Source organism: Vigna angularis, chromosome 1 (assembly GCF_016808095.1).
Source record: "Vigna angularis cultivar LongXiaoDou No.4 chromosome 1, ASM1680809v1, whole genome shotgun sequence".
Lineage (NCBI taxonomy): Eukaryota > Viridiplantae > Streptophyta > Magnoliopsida > Fabales > Fabaceae > Vigna > Vigna angularis.
In genome coordinates, this window is record NC_068970.1 from 16,069,714 (window position 1) to 16,093,544 (window position 23,831).

A 23,831-nucleotide genomic window follows, 5' to 3' on the forward strand; every position below is an offset into this window, starting at 1 on the left:
AATATTCAACTAAGAGCCGCGACTCTTCAAATCACACGCCTAACTTGAGCGTCGGAGTATCTTTTGCAGGTACATCCACCCCCGTCCAAAAGGAGACCGATCGGCTTGCGCCAACACCGATCGGCCAACAGCTGGAGTTTGGAGGCGAGCGAGCGGCCCAGACACATCAGCAGGTTAGTTTCTCGGTCCCAAAAATATCTACCGAAACATTTTGGCACCCACCGTGGGGCCGAGCGTCAAACCCAATGGTGACCACGAGGAGCATGGAGGAAGAACAGAGCACCAGAAAGATGATTAGAAACCACAAGAAACCAAGACGAGCGTTCGGTCTCGACATCACTATTTCAGATCAACACCAGAAACTTTCGACAAAGTGAAAACTATTTTACTTGAGACGTCATCAACAAGATAAGTATTTTTTGAAATATGAATATTTCATAAAATATCTAATTGCTAATAGATATTATAACAACTATTTTATATAGATATTTTAAATATATATAGTATAATCCATAATATATTATATGATATATGATATATTATATATAATATAGTATATAACTATAAATATAGTTATCTAATTATTATAACCGAAATATTTTCTGGCATGATTAAAATAGTCAAAGAAATTGTTGTGTGAAAGATAACTATCAACAGCAATATTATAAAATCTCAAGACGGTTTTGATACCTTGTTTATTATCTATGTGATTTATTCGGTGCAATTCATAATATCTGGTAACCGAATCATTTATTATACGGTTATATACCATAATATATATCATCATGAGAATTTCAGCAAGGAAGATCTTGAAGAAATATATATCAAAATCCACGCCATCAAATATGCAAGTGCAGACTAAGATCTAGTCATAAACAGACTTCATGGAATTCAATTAACGAAGGGGAAGTCTCCTATTGCAAACACTGATTGCCAATTTCGTCAGCAAAGTTCATAATTAACGATCAAGTCCAAGACCGAGCGGTAAATCCCTCTCGGGAGAGAGGTAAAGCCCTCTCAAAGCCGAACGGTAAAGCCCGTTCACTAGGAAGCACTCCTAGCTCAAAGCAGAGAGGTAAAGCCCTCTCAAAGCCGAACGGTAAAGCCCGTTCACTAGGAAGCACTCCTAGATCAAAACAAAGAGGTAAAGCCCTCTCAAAGCCGAACGGTAAAGCCCATTCACTTGGAAGCACTCCTAGATCAAAACAGAGAGGTAAAGCCCTCTCAAACTCGAACGGTAAAGCTCATTCCCTAGGAAGCACTCCTAGCTCAAAGTAGAGAGGTAAAGCCCTCTCAAACTCGAACGGTAAAGCCCGTTCACTAGGAAGCACTCCTCGATCAAAGCAGAGAGGTAAAGCCCTCTCGGTTAATGTTGAAGACCGAGAGGTAATTCCCTCTCGGTTCCTGTTGAAGGACGAGCGGTAGATCCCGCTCGGTTAAATGTCGAAGGTCGAGAGGTAAAACCCTCTCGATTAATGTTGAAGACCGAGAGGTAAATCCCTCTCGGTTCCTGTTGAAGGACGAGCGGTAAATCCCGCTCGGTTAATGTCGAAGGTCGAGAGGTAAAGCCCTCTTGGTTAATGTAGAAGACCGAGAGGTAAATTCCTCTCGGTTCCTGTTGAAGGACGAGCGATAAATCCCGCTCGGTTAATGTCGAAGGTCGAGAGGTAAAGCCCTCTCGGTTAATGTTGAAGACCGAGAGGTAAATCCCTCTCGGTTCCTGTTGAAGGACGAGCGGTAAATCCCGCTCGGTTAATGTCGAAGGTCGAGAGGTAAAACCCTCTCGATTAATGTTGAAGACCGAGAGGTAAATCCCTCTCGGTTCCTGTTGAAGGACGAGCGGTAAATCCAGCTCGGTTAAATGTCGAAGGTCGAGAGGTAAAACCCTCTCGATTAATGTTGAAGACCGAGAGGTAATTCCCTCTCGGTTCCTGTTGAAGGACGAGCGGTAGATCCCGCTCGGTTAAATGTCGAAGGTCGAGAGGTAAAACCCTCTCGATTAATGTTGAAGACCGAGAGGTAAATCCCTCTCGGTTCCTGTTGAAGGACGAGCGGTAAATCCCGCTCGGTTAATGTCGAAGGTCGAGAGGTAAAGCCCTCTTGGTTAATGTAGAAGACCGAGAGGTAAATTCCTCTCGGTTCCTGTTGAAGGACGAGCGATAAATCCCGCTCGGTTAATGTCGAAGGTCGAGAGGTAAAACCCTCTCGATTAATGTTGAAGACCGAGAGGTAAATTCGTCTCGGTTCGTGTTGAAGGACGAGAGGTAAATCCCGCTCGGTTAATGTCGAAGGTCGAGAGGTAAAACCCTCTCGATTAATGTTGAAGACCGAGAAGTAAATTCCTCTCGCTTCCTGTTGAAGGACGAGCGGTAAATCCCGCTCGGTTAATGTCGAAGGTCGAGAGGTAAAACCCTCTCGATTAATGTTGAAGACCGAGAGGTAAATTCGTCTCGGTTCCTATTGAAGGACGAGCGGTAAATCCCGCTCGGTTAATGTTGAAGGTCGAGCGGTAAAACGCTTTCAGTTTCGCAAACGCAGCCTCCCTCAAACTCATCAGTCCTATAGTTAACCACGGCTAAAGCCAACCGCTTAACTCGGACTTGGGGGGCATAATGTACAGTATAAAATATTAACCGAGTGGTTACAAACAACCAACCGGATATTCAGGTAATCTGTTTATATCTTATTCTGTTTATATTTTTTTGGGCTTATATCAGCTTAGGATTCATGAGGTAAATTATAAATACAAAGCCAAGGCCGAAAGCCAGGTATGTTCCACTTACGCATTATTTACTCTACGTTACTCTCCAATACTCAATAGTGATAACCATTCACTAAATATTCAACTAAGAGTCGCGGCTCTTCAAATCACACGCTTAACTTGAGCGTCGGAGTATCTTTTGCAGGTACATCCACCCATGTCCAAAAGGAGACCGATCGGCTTGCGCCAACACCGATCGGCCAACAGCTGGAGTTTGGAGGCGAGCGAGCGGCCCAGAAACATCAGCAGGTTAGTTTCTTGGTCCCAAAAATATCTACCGAAACTGTTTATATTGTAAATGGATATTGATTGATTATAAATATGAACTTTAATAGTTTATCTTGATGAGTATATTAGAATACACATATTTATCTCATAAATCAGTTATCTAATTTAGAAAATACTAAGTTGAAAAATAATATGCTATCAAAATATGTAAGATCAAATTAAAATCAAATATAAACAGATCCACTTGTGAACGTGTACAATATAATATTTAACGAAATTTCTGTCTATAGTTGAAAAACACGTGCCAGCACCATTTTCTTATGGCCAAAGAAAAACATTTATTAAGCAGGTACAACATGTACAAAATACAATTAAGAGCTCTTAAGATGATTTTTTAGTACACTTTGCTCAAACCCTTTCTACTACTAAACCTAAAATTTGCTCTTCACCCGTTACAACCAGATAATTATCGTTCTACTTTTGAAACACACCACCAGATGCATAATTATTTGACATATTAAGACTGAATAGACTCAACTGTACATGTTGAACAAAAAAATTTATAAGTTTAACTCTATTTTAGATTTAATTAAACTTTTAAGTCTTTAGATGTTTTTGATTTTTTAAATTATTTTTATTTAATAATCATTCAAACATTTTATATATTTTAATTATTAAATTATTTTCATTAATTAAATTATGTGACTATTATTTTTTTTCAAAAGAAGTTAAAATTATTTTTTTTCAACCCGATCAAGTCAAACCCATAATAAACATAATAAATCCGAAATATGAACAATAAAAAAAATCTCCAAAAATTATCTTAACCTCACAATGTAAAGACGTTTAACTTAAAAGTAACACAAAAAGTCTCCATTACAAAATTGTATAGGTTCCTAACAGTAAGGAGCCGAAGCGAATTTTAATTTGATTTGAACTTACAAAATTACTTTATAAGCATGAAAGACTTTTTTTTTTGTACGAAATCTTTTATTAAAGAGTAGTCATAGTCTTAAATTCATAAAAACAGTCAACTTATTTTATTTCATTTTATCGTGCTTGTTTGGGTTTAAACTTTTATTATCCTTAATTAGATTGATGTTTTCATGTTACATGGTTTAAATATTACATTTTTAGTTTAATCTTGATTTTGTAAAATTTACTAAAGATAGTTAGAAAATTATTTTTAACTCGTTTTTTTTGTAATAACTTCTATTAGGTTGTATTTAAATATAGAGTATTCACTTATAAAATTGTCCTAGATTCATAGTTATCAAGATTTGATGATGAAAAATTTCAAATAGTGATAACTTTTATCACAAACCTCAAATAAAGATGTTAAAAAAATTTCGTTGAAAACGAGATGACAAATACATTGAAAAATATTCCAAGGAGATTGAAGTCTAGAATTTCATAAAATTCATCTTTCATGATAAGTTTTCTATTTTCTTCCTATTTTTTATCCATTTTTTATACTTTACATCTTTATTTGAGATACTATAATACTTAGAAAATTTTGTAAATTTTTATAGTATATTTTTGTATTATATTGATTTTTCATGACTTCAATAGAGATAAATTTTGACAAAAATTTTAAAAATTAAAATACCACAATGATGTCAGTTGTCCCATACAACAAAAATAAATTAACGTCTATAAAATGTAACATAGGTTAATTTATGTATGTTGGAGGAATAACCTAGCTTAATTAACTTCTTCTACTATAATATTAAACCTTCAACAAACCGTAAAAAAATATAAAATAACATATTAAAAAGATTATTTTTGATAATAAATTTATATTTATTTATATATGTTTAATTTCTTGTATCTATTTATCTATTTTTCTATCAAATTTTTTTTTCTTGTGTGCTCCTTAGGCATTAATATAACGAAGTCATTTACTTCACAAAAATAAGAAGCATGCAACTTTCAGAAAGGATCGAAGGAAGTTTTGTGAGATGCTTCTTTTCTAAACTGCAAGGTTATGATTTAGAAAAAGTAGTTGCAAATTTTGTTAAAGAAACTCGCTAGAGTTGGTCCTTGGTAGTTGAAAGTTAGTGAACTAATTTATCAAGTTGTAAGAGTGTATGATGGAAATTTTCAGTTAAATTAACTTAATAAATTATAGAATTAAAAATATTATATAATGTTGTATTTTTTATTGATAAAATATAATTTGACTGTATTTCTAATTTTAACTTTTAGATTTTTAATAGATTAATTATTTTAATTATATTTATTTTATTTTCAATTGCTGTATATTTTTCATATGTATATATTATTAATTTTATACTCTCTCTCTCTATAGAGAGATCTGTGTTTTCATACATTGAAATTTTATTTAGCCAGATCAACTTGAAGTATGTTTATAGGTTTTAAGTATGTTTACATTGAAGTTATGTTGAAGGTAATCTCAATTCGAGACCGTTCTTACTTCGATTTTTTCTAATTTGAAATTTGAAAAAAAAAATGTCTAATTAGATCCTTATTTGTAGTAATGATAAATAATTAAACATTTTGAGTTGTCTAATTAGATGAAGTATCATTTACGGGTACACAAACAAAATATATATATATATATATATATATATATATATATATATATATATTGCATGTTAATATTGTTGAATAATTCAAAGATATTTTATCAAATAGTAGGTAGAATGTTAATGGAAAGTATTAAATGTTATTTGGTTTATGATAATAACTTGTTTTTATTTTTTCTCAAATCCATTCAAAATATCTTCATTAGAGTTACAATGTCTTTTTCATAACTAGTTTTTGAAAGATTTGTATGTTCATTAAGAACCAACACTACTCAACAAAATCTTTAACGATGATTTAAATTACATTGTAAGGATTATTCTATGATCATTATTGAAAAAATTGATAACGATAACTCAAATTGTTATCATATATATCACTTCCAACAATTCTTCGCAAAATTTTCATCATATTAAAAATTTATTAATTATAATACTATTACAATTATAGCTGTTATTGTATAATTTGGTTTGTTTTTTTTATTATTGTTTTATCTCAATTAAACAACTTGTACGTATTTAGTGTCAAAATGAATTATCTGATTTAACCCAATTTGATTCATTACGGATTGGTCACTTAGTGAGTCAATTCAATCTGTTTTACTTCTTAGCGAATCAAAAAAATTTGAACTCAGTTTTTTTTAAAAAAAATATATATATATATTTAATTCAAATATAAATAAAATTTAATACAAAATAATATTAAGTTACTAAAAATAAAACTGGTAATAATTTTTTTGGAGTTCAAATATTATGACTAATATTATATGTTTTTATATTAACTCTTAATATACCCTTTCAAAATCTTCATATACCATTCAACATACATTTATCGTAAGTAAAATAGTTCTTGAATAATTATTAGTACTCCCTTTTATTACTTTTATGTCAAAGAAATAGAATGAATTTTTTAAAATTGAAGATGGCATGTAATTTTTATATTGAATCCTAAATAAAAAAACTACGGTTCACTTTATCATAATAACGTAATTTAAGTGTTAAATAAAACAAACTAAATTTACACTTTCAACAAACAAATCTATAAAACAAATTATACACAATCTTTAATTTTGACTAAGTACACTTTTACGAGTTTATGAAGTTAGAAAACTATTTATAGATTTATAATTTAAATTTTATGATTATGTTAAAGTGATTAATTTTTATTAATATTTCATTAATTAATAAGTTTGTAAATTAATTATTAAAATAAATATAATAATTATAAATAATTAAAAATAATTATTTTAAATTTTAATATTAGGTAAAATAATTTATTTTAATATCATATTATTTCTAAATATTTTTTTATATATGTATTAAAAAATTATCTCAATTTAGAATTAATTTTAATTTTAATTTACATTTAAAATTATAATAAAATTTAAAAAAATATTTTCTACTACATAAATAAAATTAATTACAAGTTTTCCACTCACTTATCCTCAGTCTAAAACATTATAATTTTATTTTTTTCTTTCTGATTTCCCTCAATATCGAAAATGACAAAATCAATTTCCAATCCTTTTTTTTTCATTTGTAACTTCACTTAACATTACCACAAACAGTAACAATAATAATCATAATAAAATAATAATCTTGTCATAAATATAATAACAATAAAAGTGGTAAATTAATATAATAATTTCAATAAAAATAATAAGTAAACAAATTTATATTTCAAAAAATAAAAATAGATAAATAGAATTTGTTGCCATATGTTATCATATTTATTTCAAAATTAAACATGAATATATATATATATATATATAAATTTTTTACGTGAACAATTTTAACAATAATAAAAAATAATTTATACTTTCTTATATTTTCAAATATTAAAATAAGTTATATATATATAAATAAACTATAAAATAATTTTGCTTTAATACTTTTTGAAAACGTTTAGAAATTTGTTACTAGCAACTGTTGTTTGCGTGTTGTTAAACACTAGTTAGTACACAGTGATATTAACTTGTAGCTAACTTAACTACTATTTGTGGTAGCAATTGAAAAAGATTAGATTGGTCGGATTACCAAATTTTGCATAAACACCAAATAGATACAAATGTTAGCTAAATCCGTACACCAAACTCTAATTTAAACACGCCAATCATTATGCATAGAATACTGCAATTCCAACTACCCGTCCTATTGCTCTAACAAATAAATCATTTTAATTTATTGTAGTTTCTATCATTTTTTTTTCTCCATTACTGATTATAAATAAAATAAATTTTATTTGAAATAATACATAGAATAAAATTTGCCATAAATTTTTATGATCTATTAAAATTTTAATTATAAATCTGAAGTATCTTTTTAAAGAACTATGACATATATACCTATATAATGATATCAGATAAATATAATTTTTTTTCGTATGATAACACTGAGATTACATTGAATATATATTGAATTTGGAATCTTAGTGTATTTAATACACTTAATATCATTTCAACCACATGAGTCTAGATGTACTCGATCCACATGTTGTGAGAATAGATGATGTGTTTGACCATATCATATCAATCTACATAACAAATATTGTATAAGTCAAGTTAAGACATGATTAGCATAATGATTATTCAAAGATTAACCAAGTTAATTCGAATCAAACTCATTCAAGAAAAGACCTATAAATATTGTATAAATAACATGATACCTGAGATAAATTAATTACGTTTTGTTATTACTGTGTTAACTATCATTGACGTACTTGAATGTCAAAGCTTCTATAGACACACTTCTACTCGATGTAAGGACCTCAAATTTTTTTTTAAGTGGTGGGGACACCCATTTGTTGTATGATTGAAGTGCAATTATTTTAAAAAGGAATTTGGGAGAGGAAATCAAGGAGGGAAGCACCAATTGCCTGGAAAGGGGAAGAGTTTGTTTTATTTGGAGGATGGGGAGCAACACGTTCAGATTTTTGCTCTCACTTTGGCACCATTCAGAAAAGCATTAGGCGTAAGAGATAAAATGAGTTACTGGGTTCTGAAATGGGAGAGAAAACTCTTGCTACAAATTAGTGAGGAAGGTGAAGTTCATAGTTGCTGGAGTGGGAAAGAAACCTTGGTGCTGCAAGTCATGGAGAAGATAGATTCAAAGATTTACAAAGGAAGTCTTCAAGAGGTAAGGGGAGCTAGATCTTTTCTATGAGTTGTATGAACAATACATGTGTTGATCTTTGTATGAACTGTATGCTGGAAATTTGTGACTGTGGATGTGGTTGGGTTGAAATGATATTTGAGATTGGTATGTTGATGTATGTATTATGTTGGAGGGGTGATCAAGTGGAAGGTAAGGAAAGTATACACTGTTTTGAACAAGCTGATAGAGTTTTGGGTCACTTTGAGAGGAAGTGAGGTAGTGATTTTGGGAAGTAAGGATTTTGAGTACAATTGGGCTATTGGGATATCTTAGGTAAGTCATTTGTGACTTGTTAGAGTCATCAAACTGATCAAAACAGGTGCAAAATGGTTGCTGTCAACTGGTATGGGGCTGGACGACTTCTGGTTCGCGCCCAGCGCCCCCGGTGGCGCCCAGGCGCGAGAGTCTCGCAGAAAGTCGCGCCCGGCGCCCCTCTTATGGCGCCCGGCGCCCCTCTTATGGCGCCCGGCGCCCCTCTTATGGCGCCCGGGCGCGAGGTGTTCGCAGAAAATTGTTTCGTCTTTGTTTTTGATAGTTTCTGGGGTTTCGGGTGTCCGTTTTGGACGTTTCTTAAGTCGTTTTGGAGGTTTTGAACCCTTCCGGAACTGTTGGTGATGGTTTCAAAGCCATTTTCTTTGTCTAAGTATGAGTTACGGGGTTTTGTGTTGTTTAGTGGTTCTTTTAGGACTGTTATTGTCTGGTAAGGTGTATTGGATTGATTATTGTTGTTTGCTTAACAGATTGTCAAGTATGAGGAATGTTTGGAATATATATTGTGATGTGATTTACGTGAATGGAAGAGATAGGTTGGATTTACTGTGGTGATATTTTCTGTTATGTTTTCTCTCATCCAGTAAGTTATGTTAATTAAATATTTCGGTTATAATTTATGAATGCATCTTCATGTGATCCAGATTGGTTGGAAGTGTATGGTTATAAGTGGTTTATGATGTACATTGTTGATCCAAAAGAAATATCATGAGATTTAAAATAGTAGGATTTAATCGGAAATTAAGATCTCTCGGTGGGATCGGTTAGTGTATTGAATGAATGTAAGAGGCTTCCATATGGGGGGTTATCCCTAACACTCCAACGGTCTTTCATTCTCACTTAGAGAGGATTGACGCGTGTGGTGGGAGTAGTGGGAGGTCCTAGGGTAGACGCTATCACTGGAGGTCTATTCCGCGGTAACGGACTAACCTTGTGTATGGTCGGGTGAAACCCCTCGGCAATGGCTTTGCAAAGCAGTAGGGGCCATCACAAGTGCACAACCCGCCCCAGCTCTACATACATTCTAGTCCGGACGAGTCGGTCTATAAAGTAACAAGTCGGGGTATAAAGTAACAAGTATTGTAATGTTAGTCTACCATGTTTGAATGACTTTTGCATGTCGTGTAAGTGGGTGAATTGTGGTTTAATGAGTATGCTCTAATTGTTCTTTTATACGAATCTAAGTATGATTATATTAATTACCTATGCTATATGTATAACATGCTTTTATATCTAGCTCACCCTTGCATTGTTTTCGTTATGTGTTGTTTGGGTATGTTTCTTTGGCGATGATCATCCACTTGGATGGGAGCAGATCTTGTCGTGGAGTTTCCTTGGACCAAGAGCTGGAGGTTGCTGATGTTGCGGAGTAGTCTTCTTAGAATTTCTTGATTAAACACTTGTAGTGTTTAATCCTTTCAACTGTTCAAGTTTAAATTTTCAGTTTCTTTTATTTTTGGATGACTGTAATTTCTCACATTTAATTACACGTCAAAATTCCGACTGTTTTCTATATTTGAATGTTAACGTCCTTATTATATAATATTGATTATTATATAATCGGGATGTTACACTCGATCCAAAAGAAAAGCGACATAAGACATATTAGTCTAAAAATATGAAGTTGGAGTTAGCAAAGAATATGCTTGGAGTGGATTTGAAGAGTTAACGGAGTATATTTGACTATGTAAGAACAATATAGTTCTTAAAATGCATTTGCTTTAAAATTTTCAAACAAATTTAAAAATATAATTTCAAAACACTTTATAAAAGAATGAAAATAAGAAATATTTAATTATGAAAAATTGGTTGAATTAATTTTTGTCATTTAATTATTGTTATCACTAGTGCAGGAATTGGTTTTCACATTAATTATTTTGGACATTTTTTATCGATTCTATAATTTAAGCATATCCAGCAGATGTAAAAAATGATGGTTTTTTTGTTTCAGTTTTCAAAAGAAGTATAAAGGTCTTTATTACGATTCAATTCCATATAACAGAAACATGAAACTATAAATAAATAATAAAAAATATAAAAAAATGTGGATTTAAGACTACTATTCAAATAGCAACTCAAGCTTACACTCTTTCTAATTTAAAAAAATATATATTTAATTTAAAAAATATTTAGCCATAATTATTACGAAAACCGATGCAAAATAGGATATTTAGCCTCTGTTCTTACAAAAATCAAGACAAAATAACAGTTCTAACAAAAATTGAAGCAAAACAGAGTATTTGGCTTTGGGTCTCCTAGAACTAAAGCAAAATAGGGTATTTGGCTTTGGTTCTTATTGAATTGAAACTAAATACTACTTTATTCTTCAATTATGGTTATAATCGAAATCTAATATTAACATTTTTTAATATTATTTTTTTGTTTTTATTTCTTCCTACATATTATAACCTATACATATTATACCTATACAAAATAATACAAAACCAGCATAAAAACAATACATTATATTATCACATCCAGAATAATAAGGTAAAATCTAGATACAAAAATATGTTAAACATAAAAAAGATATACTTTAACATAAATATATATTAAAAATATTAAAAACAAATTTACAAAATTTAAAATTTTCCATAGACTTGGAAGCACAAAACAAGTTGAAACCGGAAGCCTCACAAATATTCTTAGTACCAAATGAAAATTGTGTCTAATATGAAAACCGTGAAAAAAGAAAGTAATTTTATTAGCCTTTGTGTCAATAACTGTCTTTATATTTTTAGTATTCTTAAAAAGTAAAACATATTGCATTATTTAAAAAGCTAAAACCGTATTAGTGTATTGATTTTTGAGTAGTCATGATGGATGATTAATTGTTAATAAAATTAAAAGGAGGAAGTTGATTTAATCTTTTTTTTTTATCATTGTATTGAATGGATAGATTTGTTAATAAATATATATAATAAAAATGGGATAAATAGATTATTTTGTCAAGTATTACACTACTCACAACCATCAATTTCTTTTCAAAGTAAAAACAAGTAATTTTATTGATAGTAATATAAATAAATAAAAGTAAAAGAAAATTAGAACATACTTGAAAATAGAATTCCTCAAGCTAACCAAAGTTTTTCCCAATAAATATGGCCAGAATGAACACTGATTTGTTCAAGAAACAATGGCTGTGTGTGATGCCAGCGAAAACCTCCCAAAGCTGCAGATTGAAGCCGTGCTGAGTGTACGACCGCTGAAGGTGTCAGAACCACGACGAGTTCGCCAGGTTTTGATGAGTGACACTGACTCAATTATGAAGATAAAGGGCATTCATGGTTGCTACCAAATCGTTCTCTACTACGAGTCGTTGAACGAGGAAGAGGGTGATAAGTTTTTGGCTGGTTGGATTGTAGAGTCATTAGGCAGTGCCCTGGTGGAACACCCACTTCTTTCTGGGAGGCTCAAAAGGAAGGGCAGTGATGAGGACGAGGCAGTGTTGGAGATTGTGTCCAATGATTCTGGCATTCGACTCTACGAGGTTCGCTTCCCCATGGTCTTGTCAGAGTTTCTTTCATTGAGAGCTGAAAAGGAGCATCTTGAGGCTGAGCTTGTCTTTTGGAAGGAAATTGATGAACACAATCCTCAGTTCTCTCCTCTCTTTTACGTCCAGGCAAGTAGAGCATGCTGTGTTTATCATTTAGCCTTAAGCTTTTCGAGATGGATAAGGTCGTGTGTATATTAACCATAAGGTTTCATACTGAGTTATATATTAATCATGCATCAAATTGAAGGACTCTTTTGATTTTTGTTTTTGCTTTTTGTTTCAGGTGACCCGGTTTGAATGTGGAGGATACACAGTAGGTATTAGCTGCAGCCTTCTCTTGGCAGATGCGTTGGTGGTAGAGAACTTCCTCAAGACTTGGGCTGACATTCACAGCAGCATGTTACTCCAAAGACAAGAGATTAAAGCACCCATATTTCATCACTCTCTTCTCGTAAAAAACGACGAGCCTCTCCATGCTGATGTGATCAACCGCACCAGATGCAGAAAGGCACAGAGCATGGCATTCAAGTTCATTGGCAAAGACTTAAATTTGAACCAGGAATTTTGGAGGGAAGTTGCCATGCTGTGCGTTGAGGAAGCAGAGAAAAAGCTTGACAAGAGGGTGTGGACAGAATTTAGTTTGTTTGTGAAAGAATCGTGTGAGGTGATCAAGGTAGAGGGTCACTCAAAGAGTGGATACTGTAAGAAAGTGTTGGACCAAAGCCTAAAGAATGAAATCAGTGGTGGCACGTGGAATGATTTTGGAGAGTTCGTAATGTTTCATGAAGGAAACAAGCCTGTCCTTGTTTCTCGTTGGATTGGATCAATTGCTGCTGCTGATGGGAACGTTGTAGTAATTCCATGTCTGGAGGAAAAGGCCTCTGCTGTGATCATTGTTTCTCTCCCTTGAAGTTCTTGAAATTATTTAAGGAGTCTCACTGTTAGTCATATTTTCAAGGATTGTGATAGCAAAATAGAATACTCTTCAATAAGAATTTGAGTGAGATTCAAATATGAAAAGAGTCAAACTTCAATCTATCAAAGGAGATTTTGAGAATAAAAGAAAAAAAATGAAAGATATCACTTGCAGTAGTTATATATGACTGGAGATAAAAAAGGCTTTCATTAACATAGATTCATTTGCCTTAGAAGTTAAATTAGGCAATGGAGAGTATGTTGAAGTAGAAAATAAATGATATATTGGAGTTATTTTGAAAATATACCTAAGAAAAGTTAATTAAAAATATTTATATTTTAAAAAATATGCCTAAGAGTAATTTTGATATTATAAACAACCTATTAACATTCGTTAATTTAAAATTAGAACTGCATCTTGATGTAAAGGAAAGAAGGGGTGCTTTTTTGCAGCCCTTGTTGTTCTATCAAATCATAGGATTATGTTTATGCATGTTTGAACTTTGGTAAAGGATTTATCCATCTGTCACTTTCACATTAACGATGTTAATGGCGTTGGCTGTCTACCTTTGTTTGGTGTCGATCCACTATACAATGTTAAGGTAGGTATCATTTTTCTTTTGGACCCCTGTTTCTTTTGCAAGCCTTTAAAATTTCAACATAAGATGAGTTCTAATTATGAGTTTAAATGGTTAAATGTCTGCTTAAATTTATTTATTTTATTGAATAAACAGGTTTAAGTATTTAGCTGTAATGCATCGGAAGTGATTTCAGTTTTAGAATTGTCACTTCAGAAAAGACTTAAAACTACCTTAAGCATTGATTTTGATCCTCTGCATTCAACAGTGCTTAATAAACCCTATTGTAAGATGAAACAAAAACCTTAGTTTTGTTTCAGTCTCTAGCAACATCCCAACTGCAAAGCCACTTGTTTTTCCTTTGGTCTAAATCTACACTTGTTTCTTACAGAGTCCTCGTATATCAGATGAAGCCATTTCTTCAGAAACAGGAAAATGAAAAGCACGGTCGAAATATGTTGAGTTAAAATGTACATCATGACTTCATGAATAAAGAAAACACAGACATTGATACAATTCAATTATAACGAAGGCTGAGGAGGGAGGAAAATCATAACGAAGGCGAGAGAAATTATGGTTTACCTGCTACTCATACACAAAGTAGAGTTCACAACCAAAAGTAACATAGGAATCATACTATATACCGAGATTTATTCATCTATTTATTTTCATACACGAGCCGAAATGACTAACATCTTGTGATAACAAAATTTGAGATGCTGGAGGGGGATTTGGGTTGTGAACAAGATAGAAGAAACTTGGCTCTATATCCTAATCTACTGCTGACAAAATTGAAAGTGGTGGCTCCTTGAATCAGTGTCACACAAGGATTAAGGTAATAAATGACACTTTGGAATGTCTAGTGTCAAGATGACTCAGTACAAGCAGTCAGTCTCCGCAATTATCCCTTCATACATCCAATTCACGATGCAAAGGAATCAAGATCCTCTGAAACCTTCCACAGTATAGACAAAAAATTGATCGGAAGGCTGAATGAATGGACTTTAAGTCTATTAGATGATTTAATCGTCTGTAAAATGAACAGTGAAGTGGGTGCTGCAGGCTAGAGACGATGTCATTAACAAAACTGTACAATTTTCTCACATTACAACACATGTATTGAGCATTAGATTTAATGATTCATGAGGACCTGATCAGTGTCATCTTTCCTACTCCAGAAGCGGTTGAGATGCAGTGGCTGCCAAAGATCAAACAGCATGTCAAAAACATCACAAGGGATGATAACACATGCACACATTCAATATTATGAGTTTGATGTAATTCAAACATGAGAATGCTATTTGTTCATACTCTAGTCAAAGAAAACGAACAAACGCCTTAGGACACAACATGTTCCATGCAACATGAATGTGAGTGAGTATATGCATAGAAGATCGGTGCAATTAATACCTACAGCCTATAATCATGAAGAACATAAAAGAATTCCACCAATAAGTCATGATGGGGTGTTTTAACTTCAGTTTTACTTCGGACAAGTTAGACAACCTACTTGACAGAGATTGTCAAACTTAACCCAGATAAAACGAGGTTAAAGAGCTTATGATAGTTTATTGGTGCAATCATCACCTATAATCAACTATCTCAAAGTACGAAAGAGAATTGCAAAACTCAGTCATGATTGGGTTGTTTAACCCCATTTTTGCTTGGGGTATGTTGGACAATCCTTTTATCAAATAGATTTTTCCATGCAAAAGGAACAAGATTGATAAAAGAAAGGCATGGACTGAAACTGATGACATGACTTGGAAGCATTCATTACCTTCAGGATTTTGAATTCCACTACTTCTCTCTCCAATTTCTGCTATGATCAATCGTGACAAAAGAAGCCCCGCAATAAAAGCACCAACAACTAGCATCATGAAAACTTCAGTCCATCCCCTTGTTGACAGGAACCCAGTGAGAAGAGGACCAACAGCTGCACCAACAGAACCAGTACCATCTATAATGGCAGTCACTGTTGCTAGAGCACGAGAATCACCTCTGAGAGAACTGTGTGTGCCCAAGTCAGCAGAGACAGCAGTGGTGATAAGAGCATAAGGTCCATTTACTAATAATCCAGTCACCATCATAAGACCAATGTTGGCATTTATAGAAACACTTCCATAATGCTGGTATAAAAGCATAGAAGGAATAGCTGCATACATGAAGCTAGCCGCAGTTATAGCACGGGCATTGAGTTTATCAGATATATAGCCAGCAAGGATACCCCCAACAATGCCCCCTACATCGAACAAGGCTGAAAGGTTTCCAGCAGACTTAACAGACATATACTTTCCTCCAATTTCTGCAAAATGAAGATATAAACATTTATTATTTGGTTCCATAAACTATTATTTTCAACTTTCATCAATTCACAGAAAATAGTTTGTAACTTAGTTGGGAAGCTACACCATAAAATCTGCCTATCAATCGTTACCTGTATGAGTTAAGTAAAACGGCAACCAATACAAGAACGTGTAGGCAACAAGCTTGGCGAAGAAGAGGCACAACGCAAAAGGTATTACTCCTGGAATCATGCACGCCTCAACAAGCCCAATGCCCTTTCTATTCACAGACGCGTGTCTGAGAGCGCCATCACCAGTTTTATGCACCAGAGCTTCTTTATCATCAGCAACATGAACAGAAGAAGAAGAAGAAGAAGAAGAAGAAGAGAAGCCCACATCCTCTGGGTAAGGAGCCAAGAACAGAAAAACAATGACCCCACCAAACACGATCAAAGCACCAGGCGCAACAAAAGACCAACCCCATCCATAATCCAAAACACTGGCAGCAATAAGAGAGCCACAAATGTTACCAACCGAAGTATGCGCGTTCCAAACTCCCATGATAAGCCCTCTCTTCCTCTTTCCGAACCAGTTACCGATAACGGCTACAACCGAAGGCCAACCCGTGGCTTGAAACATGCCCGCGATCATTTGCATGGAGAGATAGAACCAAAAACAATGGACGTTCCAGAAGTACCCCATTCCGAAAAGCCCGACGAATATGCCGCTACCGATCATTCCAGAAGCTAGGAACAATCGAAGGTCCAGGGTATCTCCCAAGTGGCCCGCCACGTACATCCCAATGGAGTAACACGCGAGAAATGCCACGTCGATCTCTCCCAACTTTGATGGTCCATCGTAGCCGTTGAAGGGTATCCAACCGTCCTTTGGATCCTCGTTTTCCGGGCACAACACGCTCTTCACTATCCCGGTGGGTTTTCTGGAGGCGTGATAGCAGGCGTAGGCAAGGAAGGTGATGAACAGCACCATGTAGCGGTGCGTGTGATAGTTCCATTCTTTGGCTCGTAATAGCAGAATCCCAGGTGGGGTGGCACAAAGGTCGCAATGGCGAGACATGGTTGATGTTGCTGTTGGGATGGGAACGGTTGGTTGGTGTCGGAGTGGTGAAAGAGAAGAGCTTTTTGGGGAGGGGTAAGAGGGGGAGCGAGAATGGCGGAAGGGAGAGAGAAAGAGAGAGAGAGAGAGAGAGAGAGAGAGAGAGAGAGAGAGAGAGAAAACCGTGGCAATGATTGATGAATTCAGAGACTGCCACGTGGAGTTAGAGAGACCGGTGGTGTAGAACGACTCGGCGGTCACCACCGTTCACCTTGGCTGCTACACCTGGCTTGTGTTACTCTCTTGTAGTAGTAACATGAACATATAATTTTTTTAGGACCTCACCACAATTGATGATTTATAGGACCCCAATCTTCAATCACTGTTTGTTTATAAGATTAAGTATATTAGCATCTAATTAATTACATAGACTTTCAGGAGTATGCAGTTTTGTATAAACTTAAATATAATTTCATTTAAGTTAGGTGACTAGCTATCCATATATTTGGAGGATTACTATTAATTTATTTATTTTCTATCATGATTAATATAACCACTAAAAAACAAATTATTCTCATTATCTATCTATAAACTGGATATTATGTTGTAATTATTACTACGTATACTTGGATTATGTAAAATTTAATTAACAAGATTATAATAAGTTTTAATTCATATTATTTCTCATGTTATTATTTTTATTTGGGCATATGAATACTTTTTAAATGTTTTTTTTCTTGTTTAACTATACAATTTAAAGTTTAAACATCATCTATCATAGTATCTAATTAGAATTTATATCTTGTTTATGTTTTTTCTCTGACAAATATGGGTGTAACTCCAACACTTGTTTGATATCTGAGGGCACAATCAGGCCTCTATGACTGAAATTATAATGTATTTTCTTTTCAAGTGCACCTCCTATATCCATATGGGTGTAACCACAAGTCATTTTTTATAAGTAAGATGAATTAGACAAAAGTTGGTAAAAAATTGACTACACAAGTCGTGATTTTCTTTATTATTAAACTTTACGTATGCAATGTTTATATTTTTTAATATGTTGGTGTTTAACTTTATTCATATAAAATATCTATAAATAAATAAATAAAATTATACTGATACATAAGATAAAATACAAGTAAGTAATTTCATATTGACAAGTTAATTTAAAAGAAAAACTATATTAATTCACCTTAGTATATTACAACATATATTTTTTCTTATGATTATATTTTCTTATATTTGAAAGAAAAGGTGTGTCTAACAACATATATACTTGTCTATTATTTTTGTTTTTTTTAGCAGTGAGCATTTCTATTTTTTTTTTCTTGAAGATTTTCTATTGTATCTCGAGAATTGTTGGCCTAGCTTTGTGCCTTGAACACTTTTAGTAAGACAATGTGTTTTAAACACTTTTTAACTTGATTTGACACTTAAAACATTTTTACCCTGACTTTCTATCATGAACATTTTTCTGTCGGCTTCACAAATTAAATGTTTCTAGCTTGATTTCACATCTTAAATGTTTCTACTCAGCTTCATATTTTGAATTCTTAAATGTTCGTAGATCAACTTCACATTTTGAATTTTTTTTAGTTCAAGTTTATAAAGAAGCCTAAAAGCTCTTAACAAACACTAAAAAGTTGTCTTATAAACAAACTAGAATGAATACTTTTCACCAAACTCATCATGAACTAACCGTAAATATTATACTCAACTTTTATATATATTAGAAAAACTTAATAAACCTTAGATTGAATATTAACCATCGTACTTTAATTTATATAAATATTATTATTTCATTCATTATAAATAAACATTAAACAATACACAATAAACTATCACTAAACATTATAATTGAATATAAATCATTAATAAATATGGTGTTCATAAATATTTATAGAGGAAGAGGTTCACGACACAATAAGCTAACTATTAAGAGATTGATAATATTCTCCTGATTTAGGTTTAGGGTATATATAATGTACTTCACAAAAGCATGCTCTCCTTGTCTTTTAACTCACATGCAACAGCTGAAAATTGATGGAGAAGTTATATACAGTAGATGCAATGAGTGGTTGGGAAATTAATTTTGTATTATTGGTTTCACATGTGCATTGCCTTGTGTTTTTGAAGATTATTTTTCATCACTGTTTAGACGCTTTTGCAGGTTTCACCACATTTCACATTATACATATTTGAAGTGTTCATAATGTTATAGAACTTAATTTCTTTAATTTTTTTCCAATTTCACGACAAATCAAATGTAGTTTTTTATTTTTATATATTTATTTTACTAACTTCATCAATTTAAAACGATACGTTAAAAATTAATAGAACAATGTTGAAAAAAATATCAAAATTTTAAATTTTAATGACATAAAAATAAAATTTATTAATATAAAATTTATTATTTTATTTTAAATAAGAAAAGGTTTAAAAAATACTAAAAAATCTTAAATTTCCATAAGATTAAGATGATCGATTGGTTATTTTAAGAGAAAAATTAAAATGCCAATAAATAAAAACTGATCTCTCATCTTATTATTTATAATTTATTATTTTTTAACTTGTTAATAATTTAATTTTAACTTAATTATACCGATTTTATTTTCTGTTTTATATTTTTTTTGTGAGAAACATTATTTTCATTAATGTAAAACCTATTCTATGGAAGGAGTTACTTCTCTGACTCTGAATTAAAAACACTTGTTCCTATATACCACTAGAAAACTAATATAAGAGAATAAGTCCTAAATTTGAATAGTGAAAGTTAACATTCAAACATCAGAAATTGTGAATACGTTTTATTCATTATTAGAAGAAAAAAAATGAAGAAAATATAGGGTTTTTTCTTCCCTTAAAGATGGTCTAATTCACAAAAGCAGACTAGACTGGCAGTTCTACAAAAGAAATGCCGACTAATTTATTTTATCGACCTCGTATAATTAATTACACTAGATTATATTAAAAATATTGAATTATTTAGATTAAAAACTGAATAGTACCTTTTTACAGTTTAGTTTTTAAAAAATTAAATATACTCAGTTACCTACTCGTTAACTTAAAATTATTTTGTTTCATATTTTTTACTTACAATATAATGTTGTAGTTTAGTTTCATTAAAGCTAATTTGATAGAAATTTTAGTTTGAGTTGACTCGATTGAATTCAATTTATTTTCAATCCGTGTTGATTTGGTTGAATTTGATTGATTTTTGTTGTAGCCAATTCAACTTAATTTTGGTTAAAAAATTTTGATTAAGTTTTGGTCTTGGCTGACTTGGTCGAATTCAAAAAAATTTCAATATGTAACATCACATATTGTATTATTATATTTAAGGTAACATTCCATAATCTCACACTTGATAATTCATAGTTGATATATATATATATATATATATATATATATATATATATATATATATATATATTTTAAACTCAGATTTCAATTACAAACTCATAAATATAACTCGAATTCTTCTAATTTATTCTTCTATCTATTTCTTCATTGGCACTGAATCAGACGACATTCCTTCATTTGCTCCCGTATAACGAATTATACGATCATCGCACATACACAAATACAAACAAGTAGGGTGAGCTAACATGCAACAAATCATTCATAAAACATGCATAATTACTTTGATACACTCAACAAACATCATATAATAATTATGTCAGACACCCTCATACCATCATACAACAATCGCACCATAGATACTCATCCCATCATACCACAATTCCTAATAGACACTCATTCCACAATACCCCATAAACACTCATCCCACAATACTCAATAGACACTCATTCCACAATACCCAATAGACATTCATCCCACAATACCCAATAGACACTCATCCCACAATACCCAATAGACACTCATTCGGATGATACGTTGATGAGCGGTCACGGGAGGTTATGCACTTGTGATGACTTCTACTTCTTCTTACAAATACACTTCCAAAATACTCCATACCCACAAGGTTAGTCCTCAACACTATGTCCAAAACCGGCACATAGACCAGGACTTCCTGCCCCTCTCACCACATAATTCATCATTCTCTACTTGAGACTGGATGATTATTAGAGTATCAGGATAACCTCCAACAACAGGACCCTCAACATCAACATATACACAAATACCATATCATTACAGAATCTCTCCACGAGACTCATACCATGCTCATATTCCTCAAATCATATTATATCATTACAAAATCTCCCCATAATACTAGTATCAGGATAACCTCCAACAACAAGACCCTCAAAATCAACATATACACTAATACCATATCATTACAAAATCTCTCCACGAGACTCATACCATGCTCATATTCCTCAACTCATATTATACCATTACAAAATATTCCCATAATACTAGTATCATGTTCAGATGGATAAATTCAAATCCAATATAATAAAATACAATCATCACAGAAATCATACAAAATGAATATATCACAAAATAAATTAACAATACTAAAATATCACCATAAATGGTCACCGGAGAAGAATCAAATGTTTGACAAATCAAACTCACCATAAACGCCAGTACATATGACTAGTCACAACTTACTGGATTTGACCAGGGCTGCTCTATGATCAGGGATGTACCAACTCCGGTTTTTAAGATTCCTCTATCCTACTATCACAATTATAACCTTAATATAAACGTTCTGGGGAACTAAGGAATTGAATCTGGCATAGCCAGTTAGACATCTTCTTATCCTTCCAAAAAGATGAATCCATCATATATTTTATATCAATTGAGTATATTGCCTAATAGTTTAACAATACTTAATCTGTTCAATAGGATTTAAGTTAAAAACCTATCGAGTAGACTTCCAGGAAAGATAGATGTGTCACAATGGACAACTTAAGTACCAAGTCTTTCCTTAACCAAAGTGTTCCTCAACTAGTTTTTAACAAATTTCTTATTTACAGATTCAAAACAACAACATATAATATTAACACAGAAATTCAATATAGATAGATATACAGTAAGCACATATGTTTTTCATTAACAATATTCACACAGAATTTCAAGACATGAATAATAATAAAACAATACTAAATCATAATATAAAAGCTTAGAAAGGTTAGCTCCCCTACCTCTATTCCAGACTTAATCTCTTGCTTAGAATTTGTTTTCCCGAAAACCCTCCAGAACTTCTACTCTTCTTGCAACTAAAATTTCTTCCTAACTCTTTCTTCTCTATTTCTCAAGATTTCTCACTTGATTCTTCCTCTCTTTGTGCAGAATAACCTCCCCTCTCATGGCTATTTATAGTCCAAAAATTTTACTATTTAACAATTTTTTAATATTATTTATTATTTTAATATTATTTATTATATTAATATTTTAATCACCACTTGACATATCTGATCCTTCAATAATGACTTCAAACGTGGAGTGCTTATCCACTATCACTATTTTAATTTTTTTTTAAACAAAAAGGTAGAAAAGAGTTTGAACCCATGTTCTTGAAATCACCACAATTTTCTATCATTTAAGCTACAAAAATTTCTTATTTAGCTTTCCACATTTTATTTTTTACATAAACTTATTAATTATATTTTCCATTCACAAAGAAATTTATTACTACTAGTAATAAATTTGTTACTATTAAGGTAAATATTTTTCATGGGTCTTATACAATCAGAGCCTACTTGGTTGAATTCAATCAAATTTTGATCAAGAATGACTCGATCGAGTTTTGATAGTGGTTATCCCAGTTGAATTCAGCCAAATTTTTTTATCGGGGTTGACTCAACCAAATTTTTGTTGGGACTGACTCGAGTGAGTTTCGATTGTGGCTATTTGGACGAAATTCGATAAATTTTTAGTCGTGGTTGAGTTAGAGACTTTCATCAAGACCGACTCAACTGAGTTTAGACTGTGACCAACTCGGTCGTATTAAGCCAAATTTCAGTCGAGACCGACTCTACCAAGTTTTGGTTGTGATCTTCTTAGTCGAATTCGTTTGATATTCGGTCGGGGACGACTTAGTCAAATTTTGGTTAGAACTGACTTAAACAAGTTTTGGACGTGGTGGTCCCTGCCGATTTTCTACTTAGGTCATTATGACCAAATTGCAGTGATGACTGACTCAACTAAGTTTTGACCATGGATATTCCAACATAATTCGACAGAAGTTCAACCTAAGGTCGTCCCAACATTTTTGCAAATTGGGCCCGTCTCAACCTTTGGCCCGACTTAGATTGTCCCAACCAATGGCCCAACATAGCTCATCTCAATCTTTGGCTTGACCTGACTTGTCTCAAACTTTGACCCATGTTAGCCTATCTCAACCTTCAGTCATGTTTAATGTATCTCAACCTTAAGTCGAGTATGACCCATCTTGACAGTTGGTCTCACCTAACCTATCTTAACCTTTGGCATGACCCATATCAAATTTGGGTAAGGTTGATTTTTCTCGATCCTTGATTCAACCCAATATGTCTCAACCTTTAGCCTATTTCGACTTATCTCAAATTTGTGTTGTGTGTCAAAGTAGAAAACAAATTTTAACTTAGT

General features: G+C 32.6%; 2 protein-coding genes across 4 annotated transcripts; one reads left to right on the forward strand and one right to left on the reverse strand.

The window, feature by feature from the left end:
- The first annotated feature begins 12,094 nt into the window (after positions 1-12,094).
- LOC108329126 (protein ECERIFERUM 26-like) lies at positions 12,095-13,514 on the forward strand. The gene is made up of 2 exons (XM_017563177.2): positions 12,095-12,580; positions 12,738-13,514. The coding sequence occupies exons 1-2, from the start codon at positions 12,095-12,097 to the stop codon at positions 13,362-13,364; spliced, it is 1,113 nt and encodes a 370-aa protein (XP_017418666.1). The 3' UTR covers positions 13,365-13,514.
- A 1,318-nt stretch (positions 13,515-14,832) lies between these two features.
- Positions 14,833-17,594, reverse strand: LOC108336172 (putative glycerol-3-phosphate transporter 4). 3 transcript variants are annotated; one of them, XM_052879287.1, is made up of 4 exons: positions 16,385-17,594; positions 15,728-16,252; positions 15,098-15,145; positions 14,833-14,902 (listed from the first exon to the last, which is right to left on the reverse strand). In XM_052879287.1, exons 1-3 carry the CDS (start codon positions 17,307-17,309, stop codon positions 15,117-15,119), a joined length of 1,479 nt encoding a protein of 492 aa, XP_052735247.1. In that variant the 5' UTR covers positions 17,310-17,594; the 3' UTR covers positions 14,833-14,902; positions 15,098-15,116. The 3 variants fall into 3 exon arrangements, with proteins under 3 accessions (XP_052735247.1, XP_052735264.1, XP_017427997.1); XM_052879304.1 differs by having other exon boundaries at positions 14,855-15,145; positions 15,728-15,957; positions 16,111-16,252; XM_017572508.2 differs by having other exon boundaries at positions 14,855-15,145.
- Between the last annotated feature and the right edge of the window lie 6,237 nt (positions 17,595-23,831).

Bases quoted from the DNA above. Each gene is read 5' to 3' on its own strand.
- LOC108336172 (XM_052879287.1), bottom strand. From the start codon at position 17,309: ATGTCTCGCCATTGCGACCTTTGTGCCACCCCACCTGGGATTCTGCTA. The intron at 16,253-16,384 runs GTAACGATTGAT...TTCATTTTGCAG, and splicing joins GTTTTACTTAACTCATACAG to AAATTGGAGGAAAGTATATG. The intron at 15,146-15,727 runs GTAATGAATGCT...GATCTTTGGCAG, and splicing joins TGGAATTCAAAATCCTGAAG to CCACTGCATCTCAACCGCTT.
- LOC108329126 (XM_017563177.2), top strand. From the start codon at position 12,095: ATGGCTGTGTGTGATGCCAGCGAAAACCTCCCAAAGCTGCAGATTGAA. The intron at 12,581-12,737 runs GCAAGTAGAGCA...TTTTTGTTTCAG, and splicing joins CTCCTCTCTTTTACGTCCAG to GTGACCCGGTTTGAATGTGG.